At 45.0% G+C, this 20351-nt stretch overlaps 1 protein-coding gene across 3 annotated transcripts in view; it reads left to right on the forward strand.

The window, feature by feature from the left end:
* TRRAP (transformation/transcription domain associated protein) overlaps positions 1–20351 on the forward strand; it is a 1102174-nt gene that overhangs the window by 797471 nt on the left and 284352 nt on the right. For all 3 annotated transcript variants that reach the window (XM_069209830.1, XM_069209829.1, XM_069209828.1), the window contains 2 exons: positions 4831–4977; positions 14598–14800. In XM_069209830.1, the coding sequence (XP_069065931.1) occupies positions 4831–4977; positions 14598–14800 (350 nt within the window). The remainder of the gene's footprint in view (positions 1–4830; positions 4978–14597; positions 14801–20351) is intronic.

Below are 20351 nucleotides of genomic sequence, written 5' to 3' on the forward strand. Positions count from 1 at the left end.
ACCCTCCCTCTTTGTGACAACCCATCCCCATATGCCACACACTTATGGCCAGCTCAGGGAGGATAACCTATCACTTCTCCGCCAGGAAGTCGCAGCTCCCTTGCCAGCGCAGCCATGGAGAAGGATGCTGATACCAGAAATGGGTCATGGTTGCTATTCCCGCTACTTCTTGGTGCCAAAAAAAGACCGAGGCCTTTGTCCTACCCTAGACCTACTCTCTCTCTCAATTTCTTCTTCAAGAAGAAGTTCAAAATGCCCACTGTAGCTCAGGTCCTGTCTGACCTGGACCCAGCAGACTAGATGGTAGAGTTGGACTTACAGGACAATTACTTTCACATTCCCGTCCTGCCTGGCCACAAGCTTTACCTGTGGTTCCTGTAGGCCACAAGCACTTTCAGTTCACTGTACTTCCATTTGACCTTACCAGCGCCCCCTTAGGTGTTCACCAAGGTGTGATGGTGGTAGTTGCAGCTCATCTGCGGAGATCAGGGATGCCACTCCTCCCCTATCTCAACAACTGACTGTTGAAGGCAGGCCTACCCAGGCTGTCCTCTCCCACCTCCAGACTATGGCAGACCTCTGGCACTCGCTGGGGTTCACATCACTGTGCCAAGTCACACCTCACTTCTCTCAGATGCTCCCTTTATTGTATCTGTTCTGGACACGACTGCTGTTTCAAGTTTAACCTTCTGAACATCGGGTCTAGGATTTTCAGGCTATGATACTGGTGTTTCAGCTTCTATCCTGGATTTTCAGCAAGACTGACTATGAGACTCCTGGGACTCATGGCCTCCTGCATCTTGCTGGTGATTCATGCCCTCTGGCATATTCAGGCTCTGCAGTGTGACCTGACGTTCCAGTGTGTGCAGCATCAGGGGATCCTCTCCGACATGGTCCAGATCTTGGAACTGCAGCAGATCTGCAGTGGTGGCTAATGAACCGCAATGTGGTCGTGGGCAGACTGTCACCAACCAGCTCTCACAGTGGCGACAGACGTGTTTTTTCTGGAATGGGGCGACCACCTGGGTGAGGTAATCAGAAGACTCTGGTCTCCGACAGGATCCAGACTCCACATCAACCTGTTGGAGCTCCATGCGATCCGATCAGCAGTGAAAGCCTTTCTACTCTCCATCAAGGGAAGTTCACAGAGAACACTGCCACCATATGGTACTGCAACAAATAGGGTGGGGGTCGTGGGCCCTTTATCAAGAGGCACACAGCATCTCTCCACACGGCTGGAACGTCTGGGTATTTCCCTCTTGGTTCAACACCTGGTAAGCTCTCTGAAGGCCAGGGCGGACTAACTCGGTCAAAGATTCCTAGCTGATCACAAGTGGCATCTCCATCCAGAGGTGCTTCAAGGTCTGTTTTAGCAATGGGAAGATCCTTGGTTAGATCTATTCACCACTGCTGAGAACGTGCAATGTCAGCAGCTCTGCACGCTGGTATTTCCAAGACCGCTCTCGCTCAGAGAGGCTTTTCCTCTTTGCTAGAAGTCTTTGGTCACGCCTTATCTGCTATGGGGGTCATTCCGACCCCGGCGGGCAGCAGACGCCGCCCGCCTGGCGGGAACCGCCATATGGCCGCTCCGCGGTCAGAAGACCGCTGGGGCCATTCTGACTTTGCTGCTGGGCCGGCGGGCGCTAGCCAATATAGCGCCCGCCGGCCCAGCGGGAAAGAGGCCTCGGAGCCGGCCTCGGTGTTGCAGGTGTGCGACGGGTGCAGTTGCACCCGTCGCGCTTTTCACTGACTGCTAAGCAGACAGTGAAAAGCTTCATGGGGCCCTGTTAGGGGGCCCCCAGGGGCCCCAGGACACCCGTTCCCGCCATCCTGTTCCTGGCGGTGAAAACCGCCAGAGACAGGCTGGCGGGAAGGGGGTCAGAATCCCCATGGCGGCGCTGCTTGCAGTGCCGCCATGGAGGATTCTCCTAGCCGGGGTTAATCCGGCGGGAAACCGCTGGACCCGGCTGGGCGACCGCGGCTGTACCGCCGCGGTCGGAATGACGTTTGAAGCACCGCCAGCCTGTTGGCGGTGCTTCCGTCATCAGCCACCCTGGCGGTCTATGACCGCCAGGGTTGGAATGAGGGCCTATATCTAGATCAGATTTCTTACCAACCACCCATCTTCCATGCTCTCTGAACTGATTTGTAGGGACAGGGATACTTCAATTTCAGGGCCCCGGCTTTCCACACCAGTGGTCAGTGGCACCTAAATAGGCACCGCAAACATCCCTTTTGATGCGTATAATGCCACGCGGAGCCGAACGATGCCACCTACCGGCATGCAAGGGTACTACTCATATAAAAAAATATCCTGATCCAGTCTTTATTCCTGGGGCTGATTCTAACTTAAAGAATCTGCAGCAAATATAGTCTCTACCACATAAGGCATTACCGAAGGTAAGTAACTTTTTCCTTTGGAACATTCCCCAGGCACCAGACAAGATCTCAAAACGTTTTATAGCAGTGTTCCCGCATGCTGCTAAGTGGCATCATGCGGCTCAGCATAGTCTTTGTTCCACCCCAGAAGTGATGGAGTTGAGATACATTTAACTGCTACACCTATGCACTGAGGTCAGATCTTATCTTTCTGTGCCTTCATATGCAAATACAGAGCTTGCTATCTCAACTTTTCAGTCTGACAGGATTTTCTGTCTAACTGTTCTCAAATTGGGCAAAGGATATGTCCCAATAAAAGATTTCAGGATTTAGACAGAACCACATCAAAAGTTTGTTTCTAGTGCTTGGGTTTGTCATACAAATTGCCATCCTAGACATCAAAGCCAAGCTCTCTTTGGCATTGTACACTGTTGGTAGGCACGTAAGGGCTGGTCTTGGTTAGACATGGACCCGTTCTCAAGGCCATATTTGGGAGTGATCCTCTTCACATTTTAAGTCATCATGAAAGTCAAAGGAAAAACACAAGAAATCAAAGCCTGTTTCTCCATCTTCTCGTCACTCTAATCAAGAGAAGTCATTTGGACATCCGAGTGCCTTTCTGCCATGGTCTTCTACCGTGGAACCGATCCCACAGCTGATCTGATCCAACCCGAATTCCCAGACCAATCACTGACACAGCAGCTAGTCGAGGTCTTCAAGGAATCAATGCTATGCATCTTTGGCCCCCTTCCAGCTCCCTCTGGTGCTCCTCCAAGCCCCAAGGATCCACGGAGGCCTCCAGTGAGGTTACCTTTGACAGATCCATCCTCAGTGCAATCTGTGCCTCTTACCTCCACTGTGGGATGGGCTCAGTCTCCAGGGCTGATGCCCATCTCAACTTCCCATTTGGTGCCGAGACCTGCACCAGTCACTCACTCGTTGACCATGGCGCTGATGCCACAGATGCCAGTGGAGGAACCATGTGCTTGTGCCTTTCCTTCTTTAAGTCACCATTTGTGATTCATTTTTTGACTGGGCTTACATATGTATTACCTTCTGCAGCCTTTCTTATGCTACAGTGTAAGCTGAATTTGGTCATTAAGTTTGATATTCACTGCTTTCAAATGAATGTGTATCTGTTCTCTGAGGGTATGCGGCATTATTCTGGAGAGGTGATAAGGTTGCTGCAGAGTCAGACCTGCTACCTACCGCTGTGTGGGAGTAGTGTCTGAAAAAAGTATTTGCATCCAGTATGGCTCCTGGAGAATTCAAAAGGTAAATAATTTACAGTAAGATTATCTACCAGAAAAGCGTTTCTAAAGACAAGTAAATAGTTCACGTTGGTGCTCGCTAACCATTCATTTTACATGGCTTGAGGATAGAACGTCTCCTTGCTGCTTTGTTTTTCTGATTCCACAAACTAGAATTAGGATGAGGCAGCCAAGGTGCAGCTTTGTGTTTCAGTGGGAAAAGTTATTCAACAGTTTGACTGAGTACAGATGTAACTGCCAGTGGTTGGGGTGCTCCAAATGTTATCAGTGGTCTTTGTGTTTCATTAAAAAAGAAGGTTAAAATCAAAATGCTGGGATTGATGGTTGGAAGAATAGTGTGGACAGCTGCTTTCTTTTAGTGACGACATTCCGATACAAAGTTTAACTGACATTACAGCGATGTCTTACATTAAGTTAAAGGATGGTGTTGGCTCAAAAGTCTGTTAGAACAAATTCACCAATTGTGTTAGTTTGACAGAAGAGGCAACAACTTATGTTGCAGAATTGAAATTTAAGAGAGATAAAACTCAGCAGAATGTTACCAAGTCATTCACCACTAAGGTGTGGACGGATATTTGATCAGTTATGTGGTTTCACGGTTTTGGAGGGGGGGGGGCACTCTTTTTTTTAATCACATATTTAAACTGAAAATGCTAAATTGTTCCTGGACTATTCCCAGCAGACTTAGATGGGGAGATTTTCTGTGTTGAATGCCCAGCATGCCATTCACTGTTTTGCCCAAGTTAATTTGTCATATAAAATATCACAAGGTAAGTGTGGTTCCGATAGCCCCAATATATGTGAGATAGGACATGGTGTTTATTGGTGTTAGAACTCAACTCTGAGATCTGCACTAAAGTGTTTGAAAGTTAATTTAACACTTCTGGATCTAGATTATGCTTTGGATCACCCTGTGGGTAGCAAAGGAAAACCTAATTCCAGATACAAACCATTTTGCACTTAGCATCTCAAACTTCGCTACCATAGTACCTCACAAACCTCTTCAGTTGAGTACATTTCAGAATATTTTTCATCATAGCTTAGGAAAGTAACTTATTTAATAATGCATAATAAATAAGAATAACTGACATGAAATAGATGTGAGCTCTGTGTAATAATGCCCACTACTGGTACTAATGCACACAGAAACAACTTTTTCTTAACTTTTTTCTGTTTGCAGGTACATTGATGATTCTGAAGTCTGCATGCAGCAACAACCCCGGTTATATAGATAGATTGATATCTGTGTTCATGCGGTCTTTGCAGAAGATGGTTAGGGAGCATTTAAGTCCACAGGCAACACCAGGGACAACAGAGACAAACACAGGTATCACTGTTTATTTTATTGGATTTTAACTTTAGTACTATTTGAAGTGGTTTATCGTGTGTTACTATGCTTAATCTTTTCAGATTTTACAGAAAAACATTAGGTTTCCAGACTTTTAGGAGACTGTGTTTTGCTTGCTAATCCCATAAAATGTTGCAAACAAGCGGTTATGTTGAAAGGATGAATCAGGCCTGTAAGTCTTTAAAAATAACATTCCCTTTGTAAAGGTGATATCCTCCTTTAACTTAAGTCCAGTTTTATTCAGATGTTAATACAGTGCACTAGACTGGAACTGAAAGAATTTTTGGGAGCAAGACGCCTGCACGCCGGTTTGTCGTGTTTGTCTCATTATACATAATGAGACTGCTGGATTCAGGTGGCAGCACTACCAGGCTGTGGGGAACTGAGTCCAATTCCACACCGTGTGAAAACTGTCATCCTAACCTTTCCGGCCTGCTTGCAGTACCTCAACAGCACCTAAAAGTGGTGGTGATTTGTGGCAGCCGTGCGCATGACATTCTGATTTCTCAGGGAAGTCGTGGTGCAACAGATCTCATCCTTTTCTTTGTTACATTTGTCTCACAAATGCAAAGACAACACAGAAGCAGAAATTGGTTCAATTATTTAATTGAGTCAACTGCGTTCTAGATAAAATAGCATGTACTGCAATGTTTAGAATGATAAAACCGAATAATAGCAATTAAATAGAAATTGAAAACACAAGAAAAGTCCCACCGTAATGTTAGAGTGCTAAGTGTCAGAATTTCTGCCTATGCCACTTAGGTACTACTAGAGCACAGCAGTGTTAACCCTAATCAACCCTTCAGGTTACCTAAGACAACACCATTCCCCATGCCTGAATATAATAGTAGTGAAGAGGGCTGTTGGTCTACTTAGAGTCCTCTCTCATGTAAATGGAAAGATGCCAAGTCTCAACAGACAGCTGCATGAAACGATAGCACGCAGTGCATTTTCTGGCTAGAACCCTCCCTCTAACGTATTAGGGGCAGAGGGATGTTTTATAATAAAACTGGTGTTCTGAGAAAGTTGCTCTAACGTAGGAACGCATGTTTCTCGTGGAGAGACAAAGATTGCGGGGTTCCAGTTTGTACTGTCATATATTGGAGCCAGTCTTCAGCAAAGCACCAAACAAGAATATTCTAGTAAAAGGAATGAGAACAGTTTGTGCTAAAAGAGTAAGAGATAATGGAACATAAAACATCACCACAGAAGGAAGCCTCTGCTCAGAAAATAAAATGAATTTCTAGGCTATAGGGCACATGCTGCAAGCCTATGGCGAATATAACGGACCCATAAAAGCTCCTAAAATAATCTCACAACACCCTCCTCTTGTTGGGTCAATGTGTTAGACAAAAACCCAATCTGAACTACATTAAAATGAATAAAAATATTTATATATAGATGTCCAGGTTTACAAGGAAGCTTTCTCAAAGCAGGCCATATTTGAATAAAAAAAAAAAAAAAAAAAATCAATTTCAAATATAATCATGTTAAAAGCTGAATCTCATTGTTAAAAGCCATTGTCATTTTGAAATGTGCCACTTATATCCAGGACAATCAGCAGGTGTTAAAGCAATCAAATCTGTGCCAAGGAAAACTAAAGACCACTCGTGTTCCAAAACCTCAGCTCCAGCCGAGGCGGCAGTAGTCCGTGAGATGTTGAAGTGCCCAGAGCCACTTGATCTCAAAGGGTGGCTCATAGGAGAATGCCTGTAGCAAACGCACCCTGGTATTGAGCCCTCATCGAGAACATCAACAGATCAGCATCCAGTGATAGTAAGTGCAGTGTAGAAAGACACAGTTGTAGTAGCCATTCGAAAAGGCACCAGAGGCAACAAAACGCGAGCTGCACGCAGTTCAGTACCGGTCTGAATGACAGAGACCAGTTGCACATCAATTCCTCAAGAAGTGGTGCTTCGAAATACTGCATCATGTGTTCACAAACCCGTTGCGCTGGCGGAAGCGCCATCAGTCCTTGTTGTTGAGATGGGGCAGTCATTGCGAATGGAAAAACTGCAAAATGCACCACTTAAGGCTGAAGTAATTGGAAATCCCCCCAAAATGCCATAAAATATTAAAGGTATGGCTGAAGGTATTTTGCCAAATATAGATGAGAACGTGCTGACAACAGACCCAGCAGTCTTAAAGTGTACAATCCCAGCAGTATTGGATGCATTAAATATTCGTCCCACAAGTTCACCAAAGTGTCTCGGAAAGTCTGCATTTAAAAGGGACTGTATTTCCACAGATGACCTTGCTACTTGGGAGCGTGCATAGGTCTCGCGTGCAGATGTTAGCACCACATGTTTCTGAAACAATAGAGCTTTTAGTCAGCTCAGTTTGTCAAACTTTACATTAGATGTAGCAATAAGAGGCCAGATGTCTGCTACTTTTGTCTGCTGCGTAGGGAGAAAAAGGACATTACCGCAACAAGTTATAATTTGGGAGACCTAAACTACGTAGGCAATTCCGGCTTACATTCCACAGCAGCTCTCACTATTTAGAAGTACATAATTTTCATTTGAGAGCACCCGGAATGTTGGCCGAATCTAAGGGGCAACTCCCTTTGGATAACAGGCCAAATTCGCTGCTGAAGCTTTACATGTTCCAAGCAAGAAAAGCTGTTTGCAAACCATTGAATGGCTCATAGAAGTCTTGCATTCACTACCACTAAGAAAGACCTCTTTCATGCCTTTGAAACATTTGTATGAAAAGGGCAGCTCCCACACCTCATGGATGAAGCTATCTCCCAGCCTTTCATATCTGCCTACAGGAATGTGTTTCAAGCACAATGTGATTTGAAGTAGTGAAATAGGCAGATTAATAACCCCAAGAATTTAGCCAGACAGCAGATGGTATTCCCGCCACAGTAAGTTTTCTAATGTTTCGATGTTCAGCATAATATCATTTTTTTTTTTTTAACCATTTTGTTGTTGTCACGTCAGATTAAATGCGCCGGACAGGTCCTTAGCTTTGACATAATGCCACGGATCACAACCATTTTTCACTGTTTGTAGTGTCCAACTTAACTGTATAATGGACCTAAGTTGATTGTCCATGTTGTAGAGATGACATGTCCGTTTGCATAATGTCAATTGCAGAAGAAATTGTTGCTGAGAGTATAGATGAGGTCAGACAAGGTGTTAGTCCCAATATCTACAATGGCTAATGCTATCTAGAAGATTTCTTGATCTATTTGCCTTAACCAGGCTACGGCTTCCTGTTGGGAAAGATTCCAAATTTCATTGTATATTGCATATAAGAAGCGCTTTTACGTTGTATTCTGTGACCTACAGAAAGCCTTGGCTAAAATAACCACCTGTCAGGACGTTAAAGTGTCATGTTGAAAGTTCCATTTCGGACCCACTCATCAAGCTGTTCTTCTGTTGCATTAATGTTTTTTTGCCATTTGTAAAATTTTGCAGAAGTGGGGATACTTAGTGCTTTTAATTCTTTAATTTCTACAACGCCTAAACAACTTTTCTGCTGCATTGTCATTTAAAAATATAATTTGTATAGGTATCAGGCATGCTCTAAATAAAGCTTCCTTTCCCTGTATTTGCCAATGTTTAGTTCCCCAAACATTTTTCAAGTCAATTGACTTCATCCAATATTCATGGCCTTGCATAGCCAACCGAGAAACAAAGGAATCGGAATAAATCAATTTTGTATCAGTCACCAATACATCGTGCATTTCCATTGATTGTAATTTAAAGTAATAGGACGCAGCATTTTGAACATTCTGCCCAGAATATTAGGTAAACACATTCATATATGTTTTAAAACTCCTCATTGGCGGTGTAGGAAAATCTTCCTATTGTGTATAATAAAAAAAAAAAGTATTTCTGGTACTTTCTCTACGAATGAAATTATGTCCATAATAATTGTAACAGAACATATCGCCATAATTTTCTTTTGTTTAGTAAATGTCTTCACTTTCAAAAAAGTCCTCTATTTCAGATAAGTTTGAATCAACATATTTTGCATCCCAGTCACCAGAAACAACCCCAGATATTATTACATCATTTAAAGAAAGTTTAAAAACATATGGTATTTGCAGAAATTCTGTCGGACCGAATATATCAAAATATATTTATCCCAAACAATCCCATCAGGAATTGGTATAGCCAACATGTTCACTACGGAAAAGTCGCGACGGACCTTATAAGAAGAAAAATTTGGTTTTAGGGCCTCATCCACTATTTTGACTGCAGAGCGTTCAGGAAGGTAATGACCATGTATCAGTAAGAAAAAGACTTACGACAAACCCAATCCAAAGGAGAAAGGCAAGTACAGTTAGTAAAAGCCACAGATGGGTCCATTTGATGAATGAGATAGTTATCCTTAAGCCAATTTATCAGTGAACGTGCTCTTGATGATGGTGTCGCAGAAGAAGTGGATGAGTCAAAGGAGGAATCTTTGTGGGGTGGTGTACAGACGAGTCTGTTGACCCCCCTTTCTGCCCCGCTTTGAGGTCATATTGTTAATCCTTTCTGTGAAAAAGCAGGGCTTTTCTGTGGGCACTCTTAAAGGATATTTTTCTGCTATTTCTACTTTTTTGAGATTGTCTGATCAACCTTCTTTGTTTAAATCCCCTATTGTACATAGGTTCCTTAAAGGCTTTACACATCTTTTCCCTCCATTCCCATTCATTATGCCCCAGTGGGAACTGAATTTGATTTTGACCTTACTGAATTACGTTCCTTTCGAGCCTCACCATAGTTGTCCTTTCTGGCTTCTCACTTTGAAAACTGCTTTCCTTGTGGCCATTACATCTGCCTGCAGGGTGAGTGAGCTGCAGGGTTTGTCATCTAAGCCACCCTATCTTTCTTTTGATCCTGACAAACGGGTGCTTCGCACTAGGTCTTCTTTTCTACCAATAGTGGTTATGCCCTTTCATATAAGCCAATCCATCACCTTGCCTTTTTTTACACACTTCAATATTCTTCTAAGAAAGTGGGGAGACTCCACCGCCTGGACCCAAAAAGAGTGTTGACTTTCTACCTTGATCATACAAAAGAGTCAAGTGGATGACCAACTCTTTGTAGGGTATATGGGTGCGAAGACAGGTCGGGCAGTGCAGAAGCTGACCATATTCAGATGGGTCATACTCTGTATTAAGATCTGCTTCCCACTGGCCAAAAAGTGACCTGCTGAGGATTTACATGCTCCTTCTTCTGGAGCTAAAGCGGGGACCACTGCGGTAGCACGTGAAGTTCCAGACCTTGACATTTGTCAGGTGGTAATGTGAGCATCTCTTCACATGTTTACCAAACACTACTTCCTGCACAGTCTGGCACTTTTCCGTTTGGTCCTGCAGGACTTTCTGGTGTGAACTTGGTTCGCACACCCACCTCAGCGGGTGGTATTGGTTGGGTATCTATTCAAAGATAAGGAATCTGCAGCTAGAAGACTCTATCAGAGGAGCAAGTTACTTATCGTATGTAACTCATTATCTGGTAGAGACAATATCTAGTTGCAGATTCCTTACTGTTCCACCCTTACTCTCTGCACTGCAAACTGATTTCTAGGGGCAGGGACTCCCCTTTCAGGGCCTTAGTTTTGACGCACAAATATTCAGTTTCTTCATGCGTTTCTTGTGTGGAAAGTCGTAAAGAGAAACTAATGCCAGAGCGCCGGGCTGGCGCATATATATGGGACTTTCAGCTGCATATCCGACTCGGACAATGCCTAAGATGGACGCCGAGCCGATCAATACCAGCTAATGGTGCTTAGGGGTACAGCTCACAAAAATCTTCCAGATGCAGTCTGACTCCAGGGGAAGCATTCAAAGGTAAGGCATCTGCAGCAAGCTATTGTAGGGAACTGGGTTCTTGTTGCAGCATAAACCTACTTTTTTTTTTTGTTTTGTTTTTTGATGCAACTTTGAATTGCCATTTGTTCCTGCTAACCAGGTCCCCAGTGCCAGTAGTGTTTCCCCAAAATAAGACACCTGGTCACTTGGTCCCCAAGTGGCCAGGCCATTTAGTAATTATGTAAGTCGCTAGAGAACGGTACCTCTGATACCTAAGGCATGAGTACTGAAGAGGGCCCCTAAGAGCTGCACCACAACTTGTGACACTCTAAGGGACCCAGCCCCAACCTCATGCAGACTGCCGTTGTAGCCTGTGTGACAAGGTGCTCCCAAAAGTAAAAAGACAACATGGCACACCCTGTAAACCAGTAAGGGTCGTCCTGGACTATCCTAGTGCCTCCTTACATTGGATCATAGATATCCAGCTTCCTACAGATATTGTCTCTACTAGCTAAGGCTTTAACAAAGGTAACTAACTTGTTAATTTCATCCAAACAAACTGCCGGAGCACCAAACTAGTGCCAGTTACCCTGCCCAGACAGTTGGTAGTGTACAATCCAGAATGGATAACGGTCTTTAAAAAATATGAAAGTAAAGGTTTGAATGAAGTTTGTTCAGGTTGAAAGCCTGGCGGTACATTGGTTTTTACTTCTATAGTTAGTCGTTGTAAATTCGGTATCTACACTGCCATCCCATTACCACGGCAAAAGAGGCTTGCTCATCCCATGGTGGTACAGGCTAACCACACAACCCAGTGTCTCAGAAGTCCATTTGCAGGCTCTATGTATGTGTTTAGGGTTAGGATGCCCAATACCCTCACCGTCATCTCCGGAGCCTTGCTGACTGGAAATTAAGTTGCTGGAGTGTAGACATACAGCTATGTGGCCATGGCATGGTTCTGTCTTGGATTGAACTGGGGCCAGGTGTGTCGGTATGGCCTGGCAAGCGAGCCTGTACGGGGCCGAGATGGATTTGGCTCGGAGTCAGATAAGACTATAGGAACAAAGTATTCCTTTGTCACCAGCAACATAAGCATTGATGTCACAGGAACCACTGTGGCATTTGGTGCTGGATTGGAAGTCAGCTCTGGAGTCTGAGAGGAACCTGAGGTGGGTTCAGGAGGCAGATGGCGGTCTAGCTGGCAGTAATCAGACTGAAGGCCTCTGCAAATCCTTTGGGCCCTATGACACCACCAGATGGAGCAGCACAAAGTGTCAAAAATTGACAACATGGCCTTTCGAAAGCCCTTAATCTGCTACCACATCACTGATGAAGCCAGAAACCTGGGGTGCATGGAGTTCATCTGCGAAGTCAGGTCCTTGGAAAGGACCAAGAGTGAGACTGCGAAACAGCCTGATGTCCTAGTGATTTCCCAGGCTTATAATGGCAGGACTCTGGTGAATACTTCTTAGCTACCTTCTGCTTCCTGAAAGACTAAGCATAAGACTTGGGCCATGATGAGACTGGTCACGGAAATGTGTTCTCGCCCTTGACTTTGTGTGGGAATTCTGAGACTACTACCAGTGTTCAAAGACATAAGCTTTGATTTGCATTCACGGATCGCCTTCAGATTCATAAGGGCATACATCACTTGCAGGACCTGGAGTTGTATTCCAAGCCAAAGTGATGTCTAGTCTTATTGCTAGACATTGCAAAGTGAACAGGGAATCCATCTTAAGGTATGTACTGAGCACTAGTCATCACAGGTTACCCAGTTACATAATGGCTTCACTGAAACCTATGGTGTTTGGTATCAAACACCTTGTCTTAATAAATCCATACTGATGGCAGTATTAGATGTATTATGACCTGCACTCAGAGGGCACCTTAGTGGAAACCTACTAGCCCATTGGCTACTACACTACACCCCACACCCCTAAATTGAGTATTTAAGTGGCACTTTGACACCAGGCACTCAGATTCGCCTGACTACAAAAAGGTGGACAAACAAGAGATGATGCAAGAACTGAGGACTGGTTGTGAACTTCGCCCAAGACCCTGCCTACCTGCTGCTATCCCGCCATTTGCAAAAACCTGACTCGTCCTGCAGCTGTGCATCCATCCAGAGTCTTGGAGGACTGCCAGCACTTTGCCCCCTAGTCAGCATCTTCTTTAGAGTGGAGGACCCACTTCTCTGCACCAGCAAGCAACAACCACGACAGTTGGGGTCTCTGTTTTACTGACCTTTGGGTTCACAAAGGTAGCAGCTCTCCTGGAAGAGGAACCAGAGAATCCAGAAGTGCAACCCCATCGACCTAGTCTGTATTCAGGACACTGAACCTGTTTGGAGCCTCCCTGCACCAATACCCATAGTACCCAACCAGTTGCAAATACCAAAGCTTGTTTAGTGTCCAGTCCAGACACCAATACCACCAAGACCAGTGAGGGACATCATCATCACCAATCACGGCAGCGAAAGTGGCCCTGCTGTCTTGTTTTCTCCCCACCTCCAGGTCGACCCCAAGAAGTGAGAGCCTCTAGCCCCAGTAACCTGCTACACAAAACACCTCAGCACCACTGTGCCCTAGCCCGGTTCAGAATCTATAGGGTCTCTGTGGTTCTGAGACCTCGCCAAGCCCCCATTTGTGTTCAGCCAGGCTGGTCACCCATTCCCCACTTGCAGTCCTTTTCTTCCAGATACTGCTCTCGTTGACTTCAATGCATAGCATCCACGGCTACCACCGCTAGGTGTACCTCTGCGCCCAGACACCCCAGGGCAGGTACCCGAAACTGCAGGTGGTTCTAGAGACCTTAGCCCCTATTTAACTTAAGTTCAGAAGAACAGTCCTGTAAGTCGATTGCAAGAAATCCTATGCAGTGTATGTTTCCCCATAGTATAACATTACTGTGTTCGAGGCTCATGCCTTAAATCTGACGGCTGTGTTGTCTGTGTTCATAAAAATCACAAACTTGGAAAGTACTTATCTGACCTTGAAGATCTTTGTGTCTAAATTAATATACAAATCTGTTATTTTTCTAAATTGGTTTCAAGTTCCTTCTTGAGTGTGTCTCATTTATTGACTCTGTGTTAATCAAATGCTTAGCGATACCTTCTGATAAGCATAAACTGCATGCCCACATTACCAAAAAAAAGAGTTTTTAGCGTTATTAGTTAACCTCTGTCAGCCAATAATGGTTGCCTGTACTATCTGCATAGTGAACCCCTACATTCGTACACTGCATAGATAGCCAGCTTCCTTCAGTTGTATTTCCCATTTTAAAACATGTTAACCTGTCTTGTAAGAGGAGATACATGTGAAGTCATGTCTAATCCAGCAATAAAATTGTAAAAAGCAACAGTTTCATTTGTCAGTAAAGGTATGATTTTCGAGCTCCTGTCAGTGTGGGTTTTCGTGCTGCAGAAGAACTTAAAGAATATTTTCTTAGAAACATGGCAAATGCACGGTACTGCCTTTTAGCATCATTTTTGAGTGTCATTACCCAAATTAAAAATACCATATTTAGTCACAATAGAGCAATACATTGTGGTGTGATAATAAAGGTCGAGATTGTGTTTATCTAAGGTGTCTCTTGTCAGTGGAGTTAAATATATGCCCTTTATTGCTTGACTGTCTCTTTTGGTTATGACTTTTTGTCTGTTGGGTTATTGTACAGTTTTACACATTATGCCTATAATAGTGAGCCTACTAATGTTGCCATTAATTATCCTTGGTCAATTGAAAGTTTTATTGCTAAGGTTATTTGGTAATGGAATTTAAAATCGGTTGTTGCACATTTGCATAAGGAAACCAAACTAATGTATGTTCTTATGGAATCTCATTAGCAGGTACAAGTGAACTGGTAATGCTGAGTTTGGAGCTGGTAAAGACACGCCTTGCGGCCATGAGCATGGAAATGAGAAAGACGTTCATTCAAACTATTCTGACGTCTCTTGTTGAAAAATCTCCGGATGCCAAAATCTTTCGAGCTGTGATAAAAATTGTTGAAGAGTGGGTAAAAATCAGTTCCCCAGTGACACCTAATCAGGTAATTTTGAGTATGCAACATATTCATGGACAAATTCCCAATAATCCTATTAAGATATGTATTGGAATTGAAACTTTAGCAGTCAGTTAATAAAGATGTTGCATTGAACGTTATATTCCCTCATTTAAAGTACTAGGACGCATCTTGAGTGTGTGAATTGGGAGAATGTAGGAAGCATTTTGTACTGTGGCACAGCAGATGTCTCATGGCACCTGCTTTTGCTGGGGGCTCTTAAAACAAGATCTAGGGAGAAGCTTGTTGAAGGTAGGCAGAGAGGCTACCTTTTTTGTGGTTCAAAGGAAAGCTTCCTCAGTTTGTAAAGAAAATTGTGTTCATCACTTTGTGGCATTAGGTTTGTCTGTTTAAGCAGCAGCACTCTGAAATAGCCCTAGATGCAGTCCTCATGGAAGCTGAGTGCAGATGTTGGAAGCTATGATGAGTCTTCTGCATGACTGGGCTTGCCCAGCTTGAATGTTAGTTTAACAAACATTGTATCATATTTGTTTTCAGTCTTAAAATGTATTTTCTTCTAACATGAGGGCCAGAACCCACCTTGTTCACATACGGGTCCCTTTTAGGGCTGCACACTACCCAGTTGCACTTTTCTTGGTCAGAGAGAAGGAGGGGCAAGAACAAAGTACAACATTTATGGCTCTTTTAGAGGGTTTGTTTCAACCATGATTTGTCACACAATATACTGTTTTCTACATCTGCTGTTCCTGTTACAACGTTCATCCTTAAAGTGTATTATCTGAGGATATTGAGGGTGAACAAAAATGTCAAAAACTGCTCCTACAGTTATATTGCTTTGAATGCATGAAGGCAAAGTTTGGACACAAAGTGGTTGAGGACACAATTGTGTTTAGATCACTGCTCAAATGCAGTTTAACAAAAACAACTGAGTGGTCCTGATATGCACCCAGTGACAGAAAATAGACTAATCAAATCCACATGGAAACATTGTTTCTGATGAAAACTTCTGCCTGCAGTTCCTCACCTCAGGAATCTCATCCAGGTGCCAGCCTGGATCTGCACAATTTGCATAGCTTTTCTTTGCTTGTATGCATGCCTTGAGTCTGACCTAGCTTTACTGAGCTGTAAATGCCACTCAAGAACTCTGCAGCTCATTTCTTTTTTGTATACCTTTTCACGTGGCTCTGGAATTGATCTGCTAAAAAATTATTTTTCACAGAATTGTTTTAAGTATATTTGACCGGGGTTTTGACAAAGTAGGAGATGCTAGTAGGCAGATGTTGATCTCGAACCCACGGAACATTTGTTTTGCAGCATTAATCCTTTTCTGGATTCACATGCTGTGCGTTTATTCCGCCAATTAGTTGTTGGATCTGGAATCATGTCTTGTCCTTCTCTCCTTTTGTTTCTTTTTTTGTTTATTTTGTTTATTCAGTGTGGGTGTTTTGGACAGCATGACATAAGATGGCGCCCGGAATTTCCTTTGAAGGGTCGCCATCTTCGGACTGTTTTGTTTTGGCCGTTGAGTCTGGAAGTACACTAGAGGAGCTCCGAAGAATCATCGAAGATTTGCACTGAGGAGAGAAAAAAATCTAATAAAATCAAAAAAGACCACAAGGGATACAAAGTAGGGGAGTCTTCTCGACCCCATCATAAAGGATCACATGGCTGGAGAATGCAGACGAGAGGGCCAGTTAAGGAATATGTAAAACCACCCCTTTAAATTCTGCCAACACGTCTCTACAAAGTTTGCTCGGAGGGATCCACATGAGGTATGTAATCTTTGCCTCCCGAAGGATCACACCGCTGAAACTGCAAAGCCTGTATTGAATTAATACTGAACACTCAAGACAAGATTGAAAAAGCGCCTGACATACTAAGCCATGGCCTCAAAGATCTTGGCCTCTCCAGTGACAAGGAAAATGTTGAAGAAGCAGAGTCAGCACAAGGAAGAGAGTCAGACTCTGAAGGGAGCATTGTCAGCGTCGAGGGAGCAGGGGCGGCAAGTAAGAAAACTGTATTGGATGCGGAAAAGAGTGGCAGACACTAACAAAAGACCCTAAAATCTTGAGCTCGACCTTGATGTCGGCACAAAGAGCTGCAGAGGTCCTGACCAAAAGACTTCAAGAGGGTAAGCTTTCAAACCAGTTGTCGACACGAGCAGATCATATGGAGAGAAGGAATGAGAAAGTAGAGGAAAAGGTGAAAGAACCAGTATCCCCTAAAAGAAAACCCTCCTCAGCCACAGATAATGAAGTCTCACTCAAGGTCGAGAGAAAACGACACCAACTTGAGGCCGAAATGGCAGAGCTCTTGCAACGTAAGGAGGAGTTCCACTCCCTGAGTCTCAGAATTGAGGGAATTGACTGACAACTTGCCGGATATCAAGGAGCCCTTAAAGCTAGAGCTGCATGAAGAGGATCAGGAATATCTCTTGGACTATGAGGAAGGCAAACTTTCCAGGGCCAGTTCAATGACGAATGGCAGAATCTTGACACCAATCTATTGGGTCCCTCACCCCTGGATCACCTGTCCATGTACAATGGACTAATCAAGAGGGTGACTCAGATATGGGGCCTAACTTTATGAAATAGAAGGCGGAATCATGCTTTCTCCTCTCAACCATGCTGCCATCCCTATAGGCAAACCTGTACCTACCTATACTTCCCAGCATATTAGACCCGACTAAGAGAGCTTTCAAGGAACTTTCTACAGCCAAAGCAGTTACTGCTTGGGTGGAGAAAAAATATAAGCATTCCACTGAAGACCCCCATACACCAAGGGAACGTGACAGCAGACTCCATCATAGTGCTGACAGGCAGAAAGAGAAATACCGCTGGTCTGTAAACCAACTGTTCACCTATGGAGAGCAAGAAAATTGCACAAGTGGCTAGAAAGATGGAAAGGGAAGCGGCGATGCAATGGAGAATTCTTTATAAGGAAATGCCTCTTTGTTATGGTCACCCGAGGTTTTTCAACTGATGATGCTGGTAATATGACTCGGAGTGTACAGAGGCCTGCTGTCCAGACCGCACTGCCAGTGCTACAACACTAAAGTGTATGTCGAATTGACTATTCCCAAGTGAAAATGGCTAACTTACTTGCAAGTCCCTCGTAAATGATTCTCTAGTACCCAGGGCATGTAAGTTAGACAGGTCCTCAGGGTTTGCAGCACTGATTATGCCACCCTGGAGGTCCTCCAAGTAAACCAAGTTCCCCAGTGTGCCACTGTAGACTGATAGAGCATTCTTAGGCTACTGGCCTAACTTTATGAAATGAATTTTATGAAATTAAGAGTACACTGTTCCTATCTAAAAAGTTTATTAGGGTGAAAAATTACATATATATATATATATATATATATATATATATATATATATATATATATATATATATATACAGGAGCAAGAGCCCTCATGCATCACAATGGATGACTGGCTTCATCATTGGGACAGCTCCTCGTTAGGCTGGTGCTGCAATGCCTAAGGGGCTCCCCCCATGGGGGAGCTCTTCCCCGGGGTGCTCAAAAAATCGCACATTCAAAAATAGTTTGTTTAGATAAGGTGCCTGTAAGGAAATGCCTCCTTGGCATGGTTGCCCCCTGACTTTTTGCCTTTGCTGATGCTATGTTTACAATTGAAAGTGTGCTGAGGCCTGCTAACCAGGCCCCAGCACCAGTGTTCTTTCCCTAACCTGTACTTTTGTATCCACAATTGGCAGACCCTGGCATCCAGATAAGTCCCTTGTAACTGGTACTTCTAGTACCAAGGGCCCTGATGCCAAGGAAGGTCTCTAAGGGCTGCAGCATGTCTTATGCCACCCTGGAGACCTCTCACTCAGCACAGACACACTGCTTACCAGCTTGTGTGTACTAGTGAGGACAAAACGAGTAAGTCGACATGGCACTCCCCTCAGGGTGCCATGCCAGCCTCTCACTGCCTATGCAGTATAGGTAAGACACCCCTCTAGCAGGCCTTACAGCCCTAAGGCAGGGTGCACTATACCATAGGTGAGGGTACCAGTGCATGAGCATGGTACCCCTACAGTGTCTAAACAAAACCTTAGACATTGTAAGTGCAGGGTAGCCATAAGAGTATATGGTCTGGGAGTCTGTCAAACACGAACTCCACAGCACCATAATGGCTACACTGAAAACTGGGAAGTTTGGTATCAAACTTCTCAGCACAATAAATGCACACTGATGCCAGTGTACATTTTATTGTAAAATACACCCCAGAGGGCACCTTAGAGGTGCCCCCTGAAACTTAACCGACTATCTGTGTAGGCTGACTAGTTTTAGCAGCCTGCCACAAACCGAGACATGTTGCTGGCCCCATGGGGAGAGTGCCTTTGTCACTCTGAGGCCAGTAACAAAGCCTGCACTGGGTGGAGATGCTAACACCTCCCCCCGGCAGGAATTGTCACACCTGGCGGTGAGCCTCAAAGGCTCACCTCCTTTGTGCCAAACCAGCAGGACACTCCAGCTAGTGGAGTTGCCCGCCCCCTCCGGCCAGGCCCCACTTTTGGCGGCAAGGCCGGAGAAAATAATGAGAAAAACAAGGAGGAGTCACTGGCCAGTCAGGACAGCCCCTAAGGTGTCCTGAGCTGAAGTGACTCTAACTTTTAGAAATCCTCCATCTTGCAGATGGAGGATTCCCCCAATAGGGTTAGGATTGTGACCCCCTCCCCTTGGGAGGAGGCACAAAGAGGGTGTACCCACCCTCAGGGCTAGTGGCCATTGGCTACTAACCCCCCAGACCTAAACACGCCCTTAAATTTAGTATTTAAGGGCTACCCTGAACCCTAGAAAATTAGATTCCTGCAACTACAAGAAGAAGGACTGCCCAGCTGAAAACCCCTGCAGCGGAAGACCAGAAGACGACAACTGCCTTGGCTCCAGAAACTCACCGGCCTGTCTCCTGCCTTCCAAAGATCCTGCTCCAGCGACGCCTTCCAAAGGGACCAGCGACCTCGACATCCTCTGAGGACTGCCCCTGCTTCGAAAAGACAAGAAACTCCCGAGGACAGCGGACCTGCTCCAAGAAAAGCTGCAACTTTGTTTCCAGCAGCTTTAAAGAACCCTGCAAGCTCCCCGCAAGAAGCGTGAGACTTGCAACACTGCACCCGGCGACCCCGACTCGGCTGGTGGCGATCCAACACCTCAGGAGGGACCCCAGGACTACTCTGATACTGTGAGTACCAAAACCTGTCCCCCCTGAGCCCCCACAGCGCCGCCTGCAGAGGGAATCCCGAGGCTTCCCCTGACCGCGACTCTTTGAACCTAAAGTCCCGACGCCTGGGAGAGACCCTGCACCCGCAGCCCCCAGGACCTGAAGGACCGGACTTTCACTGGAGAAGTGACCCCCAGGAGTCCCTCTCCCTTGCCCAAGTGGAGGTTTCCCCGAGGAACCCCCCCCTTGCCTGCCTGCAGCGCTGAAGAGATCCCGAGATCTCTCATAGACTAACATTGCGAACCCGACGCTTGTTTCTACACTGCACCCGGCCGCCCCCGCGTCGCTGAGGGTGAAATTTCTGTGTGGACTTGTGTCCCCCCCGGTGCCCTACAAAACCCCCCTGG

Source organism: Pleurodeles waltl, chromosome 10, assembly GCF_031143425.1.
Source record: "Pleurodeles waltl isolate 20211129_DDA chromosome 10, aPleWal1.hap1.20221129, whole genome shotgun sequence".
NCBI lineage: Eukaryota > Metazoa > Chordata > Amphibia > Caudata > Salamandridae > Pleurodeles > Pleurodeles waltl.